The 10,131-nt window shown below is 39.0% G+C and overlaps 1 protein-coding gene across 4 annotated transcripts in view; it reads right to left on the reverse strand.

The window, feature by feature from the left end:
• The window catches only part of pip5kl1 (phosphatidylinositol-4-phosphate 5-kinase-like 1), a 53,460-nt gene that overhangs the window by 4,377 nt on the left and 38,952 nt on the right, over positions 1-10,131 (reverse strand). For all 4 annotated transcript variants that reach the window (XM_005748156.1, XM_005748154.1, XM_005748153.1 and 1 more), the window contains exons 5-9: positions 8,588-8,712; positions 5,386-5,420; positions 5,237-5,292; positions 4,775-4,887; positions 4,432-4,594 (exon numbers count right to left, since the gene is read on the reverse strand). In XM_005748156.1, the coding sequence (XP_005748213.1) occupies positions 4,432-4,594; positions 4,775-4,887; positions 5,237-5,292; positions 5,386-5,420; positions 8,588-8,712 (492 nt within the window). The remainder of the gene's footprint in view (positions 1-4,431; positions 4,595-4,774; positions 4,888-5,236; positions 5,293-5,385; positions 5,421-8,587; positions 8,713-10,131) is intronic.

Consider the following 10,131-nt stretch of genomic DNA (forward strand, 5'->3'; position numbering starts at 1 on the left):
AGTAATTTGGGGGTTTTAAGAGTAAGAAACTGAACCACACTTGGTGGTGTTTGTAGTTTATTATGGATTTAATTTGTTGATATTCTAAAAATCCTTTCTTGTTGATCCCATATTGTGTAACTAGTCTGTCAAATGAAATAAATTCTGTTCCTTCTAGTATATGTTCTACATATTTGATTCCTTTACCACTCCAATCTGAAAAGTTTATCATATTATTGTTTTGTAATATGTCAGGGTTATTCCAGATAGGTGTACGTTTGCATGGGATTAATGAAAACTCCGTTATTTTTAGAAACTCCCACCATGCTGTCAGAGAAGAGCCGATGTTGACGCTTTTGAAGCATTCATGTCGTTGGATGTTTGAGCTGATAAATGGTAGATCTGAAATCTCTAGATTATTGCAAAGTGCTTTTTCTACATTAGCCAAGGTTCATCTAAGAAGGTATGTTTTAGCCATCCTGAGATAAACTGAAGCCTGTTGGCTAAGAAGTAGTGCTGAAAGTTAGGTAGTTCTAATCCTCCTTTATCCTTGGTCTTTTGTAGTGTTTTTAAGCTTATACGTGGGGGCATATTTTTCCAAAGGAATTTGGACATATATGAATCTAGAGATTTGAGCATGTTGGGAAAGAGTGAAAACACAAGCGAAAAATGTAAAATGAGCAGTAGCGGCTATGTTTTAATGATGTTAGAGACTCAAAGCTGAGCACAGAATTAATAAAATTAGGAGGTGGCTAAAGTGGCTTTTTATTTTTAGCCATTTTCCATTGTGGAGGACAAAAAGCTTCAAACTTCTCCAGGCCTTAAACCTCGTTTGTGTAAAAATAAGGCTTTTATGAAAACACTGAATGATAAATTGATTCCTTGAAAAGTTTTAAGTTCAGTACTGAATATTACATAAAACTAGAAACAGTTGCATTTCCTGCGAAAGTGTGAATGCCATGTAGTGGAATCTGCTAAACAGCTGAAGAAGCAGAATTATCTGCTGAACAGAGGTGTAGAAGCTGAAGTGCTTGCTGAAGATGGCTGTATTTGAAAGGGTATACTGCAGAGTGATAAGAAAGCAGTGTGCATGCAAGCAGGGAAGATGTGCGGCAACCCCCACAGGTAGGATTCGAAACTTCGCCACTGGGTCTCACAGCGGCTACTCATCCCAGTAAGCCAAACCAGTTCTACTCCCAAGCAACGATATGATGAGAGAAAAAATGTGCACTGTGCAGAAGAAGCTGAATTGTGCTGAAAAGAGGTGAAGAAGCAGAACTTTGTGCTCAAAAGCAGTGAAGAAACTGAAATTTGTGCTGAAAAGAGGGGAAAAAGCTGAATTTTCAGCAAAAAAGAGATGGAGAAACTGAAAATTCTGCTGAAAAGAGCAGAAGAGGCTTAGATTTGTGCTGAAAAGAGGTGGGAAAAGCTGAACTGTCTGCTGAAAAGAAGTGAACCTGTTGAACGTTCTGCTAAAAAGAGATGAGGATACTGAAAGTTCTGCTGAAAACAGGCCAAGAAGCTGAAACTTCTGCTGAAAAGAGGTAAAGAAGCAAAAGTTTATTCTGAAAAGGTGTAAAGAAGCAGAACTTTGTGCTGAAAACAGGTAAAGAAGCTGAGGGTTTTCCTGAAAACAGCTGAAGAATCTGGAATTTGTGCTGCAAAGGGGTGAAGAAGCTGAAATTTATGTTGAAAAGAGTTAAAAAGGTTGAACTGTTAACTGAAAAAATTGTTGCCATAAGCAGGATTTGAACCCGGGCCTCACGGCATTCACACAATAAACTATATACGCAGTCTCTTTGAATGGCAGAGATGCAGAAATGTGTGCAATTAGCACATGGCTCAGTGTCTGAGTGTCTAAATGAGACACACAGTCGTGATTGTGCACTTGCAGCTATTTATATTTCAAAAACTGGGCACTGGTGCCAATTTCAGAAACTGAAAAGAAAAAACTGAACGTAACCCTAGCTCTAACTTTAACTGCAAATGAGCTGCTAATGACCTGTTGGTTTTGATTTAACTTTAAGACATTTATGCATTCACAGTTTCCTTGGAAGCTATGCTAATTTCTGTTTTTATAGTTGAGGTCTTGACTAAAAGTTGGCTTTATCAAATCTTTTATATGGTGCTTTGTAGTCAGGGCTTAAACAGCTGCGGTAAAACACACCAAACCCTACCAGCTTTGGAAAAAATGTCAGGAGAGATTGATGACGGAGTTTCCAACAGATTTAGAAACTACTGTTGGGGCTGGTATGCAGAGATTACATACCTAATTAGGTACTAAAAATGCTTTTTAATATTGATTTGGGTTTAGGCTTGGGGCTGGTAAGGCATTTGGTTTACCACTCACATGGTAAACCAAAATGTCATGTTTCTAATGTATTTTAGGTAGAATGATTATATTTTTGATTGCTAAGTCACTAAAAAACATTTTATAAATGCAAACAAATCACCTGAAGAGCAGAGTCCACCACTGAGGACTTACAGACCACAGGTACATCAAAAACACAGAGGCCTCTGTAATCCTGTCACTTGGAAATATAACTGCTTTTCAGTACTGTCGATTGCTGCTGTGGATTTCAGGCTACTTTCTCATTGCAGCTTTTAATTTTATCAGTGAGAGAATAAGAGTCATCACTTTAGTATAAGGACAGATGAAGCTGTGGGACACAACCACAAAGTAATTAACACATAAAACATCACAGAAAAGCATGAATCCTGGTAATGGTGTCAGCTATTAATGTCAGTTACGTTGCAAGGTCTACAAAGATTCACCACAGAAGTAGTGCAGAAACCCTTGTTGACAAGCACAGAGGTAAGGCATTTAGTGTAGGTGGTCACCTGATCATTAACAAGTTCCTGTCATTAGGTTTTGGGTCATCCACCACCTTTTAAAGATCATCTTCCCTTCATGAGGCAAAATCTTGCATGACATTCCAGACCCAGGGCCACTAATGGTCATTTCATATTTCTTCCATTACCGTATAATCGGATCAATACTCGTCACCTCAGCACCAAGCTTCTTGCTGATGGCCCTTTCCTCCCCCTTCCAGCCTTAAGCATGTCTACAGTCTTGTCCCTGACTCCCTTTGTCAGCTCTTTGGTCTTTATCACAGTGTTGGAGAGGTTGGAATGACAGGGGTGCTTTAGGAACATGACGAATTGAAATTTGGATGAGCCACTCAATGACATGCAAATCAATTTATAATGTTTATGTAATAGGGTTTTTTTTCTGGCTTTTTGGTATTTTTGATATCCTGTCTCTCTCCATTAAAATTAAAGTACCATAAAAGTTAGAATCTGTTAATTTCTTTCTAAGCGAGTAAAGTTATAAATTCAACCAGGAATTAAATCTAACTAACCCTTGTTTATTTTAATTACAAAAAGTTTAATTATTAGTTAGAATATTGGCTCTATATCATCATGCAAACATATGTTCAAGAGAAAAGCAACAAAGAGCTTAGAGGCATATCAGTCAGACTTTACAGGGCTAAACGAAGCAGGCTTTATAGCTTGGGGAAGAAGACCTCAGACACTGACCATGAAGGCCCATTTCTACTAATGGACATCAAAATATTTATTAGAATTCTTATTAGGCACGCACATTGATTTGAGAAACCTAAATATACCAGCCCACTGCTCTGGATGTGAGTGAGTGATGAAGCAGCATGCGTCACACACTAATGGAAATTACAATTTCTGGCTTAGGACGAGGTGTCTGATGCTCCTGATGTTCCACTTTTATTTTAGGAATGAAAAAAAAAAAACATTCGGCCAGCGAGTTGTTTCTGATTGTTTTCTCTTATTTTGTCTTTAGTGCTCCATCTGCTGAGTTAACCTTGTTAATACAAATTTGAATGAGGCAGTGCCATTAGTGCCAGACCGGCTGATCTGAGAGTTTCAGAAACTGCTTAGCTGCTGAGATTTTCCCGTACAACCATATCTAGAGTTTACAGAGAATAGTCTGAGAAGAGAGAGAAAATATCAAGTGCCAGGCAGTTCTCTGGATAAACATGTCCTGTTAATGAGGCTGACAAAAGAGAATTGCCAGACTGCTTTGACCTGATAGGAAGGCAACAAAAAAAAAAAACCCCAAATAAACCAAAAAAAAAAAAAAAACCCTCTCTGAACACACATGTTGAATCTTGAAGCAGATGCAGCAGCAGGAGAGCACACCAGGTTTCATGCTTGGATAGAAAAACGTTGCGTGGTTCGATGAAGTTTGGTTTCTGCTGTGACATTTGGATTGAAGCTGCAGCAACTGTGTGATGTGTGATGTCAATATGGACCAAAGTCTCAGAGGAATGTTTCTAACACCTTGTTGAATCATGAAGAATTGAAGCAGTTCATCACTTTTCAGTGTTTTAAAATTGCTGGAATCCTCCCAAAATTAATACGCAATCAGAACTCTCTAAATGCAACAAAAATGAAAATCAGGGTACTAAAACGTACTTTTTTGCTCTTACGATGAGCGTAGCAAAGGAGAGGCCCTGGTGGCGCTCGTCATGGTGTAGGGGCTGATGAGCCAGGAGAAGGCTGTAGTCCAACACGTTGAGCTGGCGAAGGAAGTGTGTGTCAATTTCCACCTGTCGCAGGAGCCAGGAACGCTGCTGGTCTAAACAATTAAACAACGCACAGCTCGAAAAACACAATACTGACACAAAAACTGGTATTTAATTGTTACTCCGGCACATGGACATGACATTTGCAGTGAGATACTGCAGTGACAGGCCTGGAAGAAGGTGCAATAATGCTACCTTTTGAACTTATACCCAGAATACATAAATGCTCTTACCCAGAGTGATGAACTGGCCCTCGAAGTTGAGGTCTTTGAGAACCACGATGATGTGGCTTCCCTCTGGTGCAGGCTCTGTCCAGCGACTCACCTCACAGCCCTTAATGTCATACCTGACAACACAAAAAAGGCATAACTGGATGTTTTCAAGGTTCTGCTAGAGGCTTGGACCATCGAAACGTGACCCAAAAGTTCCAGGAACAAGGTTCACCTGGTATAGGTGAACCCAATCCCTGGTATATAATGCATAGAAGGCACTACAAAGTAAATGTCTAAAAAGTGCAAGCGTGAAAAAAAAGTCACAAGAGAGTCACGGACAGCACCTGTCGCATCAGCATCCAAAGCCATGCAAGCATGTGCTAGTCTGTTTGTAAGAGATCGGAAGGTTTGCAGTTCCTGAGCAATAGTCAACTTCAACTTATCGCATATGGATGCTTGTAAAGGACATCCTTCCAAGCTTACCTGGCATTGATGCGATCATCTGGATAAAACACACTTTGCATGACAATGAAGAACTTCTGGAACAGATAAATGGGAAAAAGTACTTTATAATCCTTTGTTTCACATTGTAATTCTCAACAGAACTGAACAGGCGTAAAATGTATCTGTACCTTTCGTCTTTGTGGGATTTGGATCCTGTGAACACCTAAAAACAAGCAACCAGTTACTCAATTGAGACATTTATTTTAAGTGGGATTTATTTTAAGTGGGATGTGGGATTTGCAACATAAAACCTCTTACTCTAAAACCTACTCTACAGTTTATTGCAAATGAGAACTCGCTGTCACCTGTTCAATTCAGTTTAATTCAGTTTTATTTATACAGCCCCAAATCACAACAAGGTGCTTTATTTTGTAAGGTAGACCCTACAATAATACATACAGAGAAAAACCCAACGATCATATGGATTATCCTTGCTCCCCTATGAGCAAGCAGTTTGGCGACAGTGGGAACGAAAAACATCTTTTTAACAGGAAGAAACCTCCAGCAGAACCAGGCTCAGGGAGGGGCGGCCATCTGTGGTGACCGGGTGGGGTGAGAGGAGGAAAGACATGCAGTGGAAGAGAGCCAGAGGTAACAGGAGATAAAGACAAAACCACCATGAGATGCAAATCACAACTCTAGGTAAAACAGAAAGAGAGTCCACCAGAAATACACGTACGATAACATCCAATACTTGTGATACTTAGACATACCAGGACAGTGGTGTAGCTTCCCTATGGAGGCTGAGGTTTATGATCCCTTGGTTCACCACCTTAGTCTGCCAATCCGAGGGCACTGTCCTTGTTTTCCATGTTTTGTGTTGGTGCATGGAATTGGTGACAAGTCGCATTCATCCGAGGGATTGTTCATAAAAATGTGTTTGTCATAATCTGTTCTTCAATTATTCACTGAAGTTCTGTACTGCAGTATTATTAAAGTTTAAGTTACTCATACAAGTAAAAAGAGCCAATGTTACACGAGTAATAACACATGGATTGTTCTTCTCATTCGCCTTTCAGGGCTCCATACATTTCCCCTCTGAGCGTTCAGTCTAGGTCGATCATTGAAGGCTGACATTTCTCTCAGTTTTGGTGTTTTCACTAGTTACAAAAATCTTTTGTTTTTTTTTAAGTTTCATTTTTAATCACTTTCTCTTTTATTTTGAAATTGCTTTCATTATTTTATTTTCCAGGCACTTCTTACTGGCTATGTTTGCATAGAAAAGTGCTTGATATTTAAAATTATGAACAAAGAGGTCCTACCCAAAAACGAAGTTCCTTTCATTTCTCATGAGATCCTAAAACAATAAGAAGCTAGCTGACCTCTTTTGTTAATACAAGTTAAAAGCAGCACAATAATGGAAACTAGTGGGCTCAACAGATGATAAATATCGTATTTATGAAGCCAATTAATCACAAACCTAAGATAAGATACAAATTTTTAACACATGTGCAATCAGATACATGGACAAAAGAGGATAAAACTAATATTAGAAAAATCAGAAGAGGTCAAACACATGATACGCTGAAAGTGACAGCTACTGCAGACAAAGCAGCACAGTACGAGTGAAAGGAAAAGGATTCACAGGACTTTGTGTAAACTTTAAGAGCTTTGCTCCATAACACTGGAAAACAAACTTCTATAAACCTTTTTTTAACCAGAAAAGAAGGGCAGCAAAAATCACAGCTGTTTAAGCTGACAGTTCCAGTAATCACAATGTTCAGTAATAAAGTACTTTTCAAATTGAAGCTAACAGGGGAAAAATCAATAAAGTTGATTCTACTAATTCATAATTGTAATCATTTTCATTCACTACAGACAGACTTCACACCTTCTTACTGTCTGCACGCTGAAGGGATTTTATGCCCCTTGCAATACGCCACACCACTTTCTGTGGAGTTGCTGGGTTGGTTTTGGTTTTGTTCGTGCTGATCTGTTGTCTCGAACGTAATCTGCTCCAGAGCATGTTAGGCATGCATCAGCAGCAAGATAAGACGGGAACCAGTGATCAAAACCAGCCAAGTTTAAACCTGAAGTGACTTCCTACACACGCCTTCTGCATAGCACGGGCCTCTGCTTTTCACTCGCCCACTGTTTGGTGTATTTATAATAGGGAGCTAATTTCTGTTGCTCTTCACTCGCCCACTGTTTGGTGTATTTATAATAGGGAGCTAATTTCTGTTGCTTTTCACTCGCCCACTGTTTGGTGTATTTATAATAGGGAGCTAATTTCTGTTGTTTAACCCTTGTATGGTGTTCGGGTCTGTGAGACCCGTGTTCAGTTTTTTTCAAAAGAAAAATTAAACAATTAATTATTTTTTCACGTGTAAATGTGTTGTGTCTTTCCACTCACTCCACTTGATTATAACTGATTTATTTATAACATTTTATATAAAAGAAAAACGAGAAGCACATTAATTCATAAATGTGATCTAACAAAGGTAAAGGGAAAAAATTAACCATGTTTGCTGTTCATATGTCTTGTAATTGGGATGAAGTAAACATCTGTTGAGTAATTTAACATAAAATTGTTTGATAGTGTTAATTTGGAAAGCCAAAACTCTAGCGGGTCCACCAGACCCATGAACACTGGCTGAGTAACAAAAATACGAACACCACACAAGGGTTAATTGTTGCTGCAATTTCAACGAGGTAAAAATCAAACTGCAACAAAGAAAAATGTGTCATTGTGAAGGTAAAAGGCTTTCGGTGGAATTTCCCCTGCAGAGTTTGTTTAACATTGCACTGAAAAAAGGGATCATTCATCAGAAAGCTGTAGGTGTGCTGCAAGTGTTTTCTGCTCTGATAGGACTACCACAGAGATATTATGCCTGTGCCAAGATATACAAAGGACGAGTGCAGGGTAAATGTCATCCAAGATGGCATTTTATTATTTGTGTATCATGGCACAGGTGTGAAAGTGCTGTGGTAGGCCCCGGGGCAGGTTTATTTTTGACTAGTAAAACGCTATATAAATACAGGCCATTTACCATTATTCTGTAGCAATTACACAAGAATATCCAGTAATGTCCCTGCCTACAATTAAACACATTCACTTACCGAAAATTGGGGGCAAGCCTTTTACCACAAACTTAGTCACTGCTCGGTGACATTCGTCTATCCTGGCCTAAAAGGAGACGCTACCGGTAGACTGCAGTGAGAACTGCCAGCATCTGAGCCAGCCAGACTCTGGACTCTTGGACTCTTAAAATGTGCCCACTATACTGTAACACTGTGAACAGAAGCATCCAGTCTAATGTGGAGGGTTGACCGGACCCTGGGGATTGTGAGTGATGTACAGAGATATTTCTCAGTCTGTGTGTGTGGTACCTAAAAACTTGACCACCAGTGAATGTGGGTATTTCCTCAGGTGCTCCATGTAGATCTTCAGGTTGCCCAGAAGGAACTTAATTTCCCTTTTGTTCTGAGTCTTTAAGAAGAAGCGTTTATCATTCCTAAAAGTTGAAAAACACGGTGTCAGTATATCTCTCTCTTATCAGTGACCAGAGATGGGCAGTAACACATTACTTGTAACAGCACATAAAATAATTTTTTGTGTGTGTTTACACTCACTCTTTCAAATAGATGCAAGTAAATCGCATTACAGTAATGCGTTACTTGTAACGTGTTACTGTAATCCGATGACTTTTTTCAAGTAACAAGTAAAGTAAGGGATTACTATGACAAAACTGTGATTTTTTTGCGAGAATGTCTCATGACAGTGACATAGGCAAGTGCGGCGTTCGTGACAACAGCTGTGTGCAGATCAACAGTGGATAATATATCGAGTGCGGGAGAGAGTATGACCGTGCAGCGTTTAAAGCGTGGAAGTATTGACCTCACTTTAAGTTTGATTCCATAAAAAGTGACAAAAACATTACCGTCCATTGTGCGTGGGAAGAAAACTTCTTTTTACAGTGAAAAAACCCCTAAACTTCCAAGCAAGCACCGAGTGCGCACCGACGTAATGAGAAATTCACAGAGAAACTCGCGGATTCTTCCACTGACCGCCGCGGCACACCTGCACCAGGGTAAACCTCCGCCTACCGCACTCCTGCTTTACAGGTGAAAATAGAGCAACAGGACTGCTAGTCTTTGACTTTATTTATTGTGTGTATTTATTTAAGCACACATATTGAGTTCCTCTTGATACTTCCGTACACTTTTTGGCACTTAACTACTTCCACAATTTTCAGCCGATTTTCACTGTTCAAATTTTAAACTATTCTGCTACTTCTGGTAATGTGTGCTATGTCTTTTGGTATTTTTCACTATTATACTTTTTAAAATATTAAGCTTAATTTGTCCCATTGAAATGAATGGGAAACTTCTGCAATTCTGCTAAAATGTTCTTGTTTTTGAAACTTAACTACTTCCTCATATTTTCACGTAGAACAACCATTCAAAGTTTAAAATGTTCTCAAATTATTGGGCTATTCAGGTATAAATCAGCTTTTTCAAATCTTTTACCGTTTTACTTTTATGCCTCTTAAAGTTTTCAGTTGCAAAATTTTGATTTTTCACAAAATACATGCGTTGTTATGGTTGCTATTGCACTTGGCTTCCAGTGTGCCACTGAAGGTTTTGCAGTCTTCTCTTCATGTCCGAACAACTTCTTGCTACTTGCTCAATTTTCACTCAACTTCCACAAATTATACATCAAAACGTAGGTATTTTTGCTGGCTTTCCGAAAATGTCACTATCATTGTTGTGGGATTTATAGAATTTTGGCAAATCTCTTCAGACCAACACAAAGTCGCAAAACTCTCCATAGAAAGTCAATGGAGAGTTTGTTCAAAATCACCGCTTGATTTCTGTAATGAGAGGCATATTCGAATCGTCATATCTCCTTAATGAAGCAAAGTTAAGACATA

Source organism: Pundamilia nyererei, unplaced genomic scaffold, assembly GCF_000239375.1.
Source record: "Pundamilia nyererei isolate P.nyererei 1_Seehausen unplaced genomic scaffold, PunNye1.0 scaffold00215, whole genome shotgun sequence".
Classification (NCBI taxonomy): Eukaryota; Metazoa; Chordata; class Actinopteri; order Cichliformes; family Cichlidae; genus Pundamilia; species Pundamilia nyererei.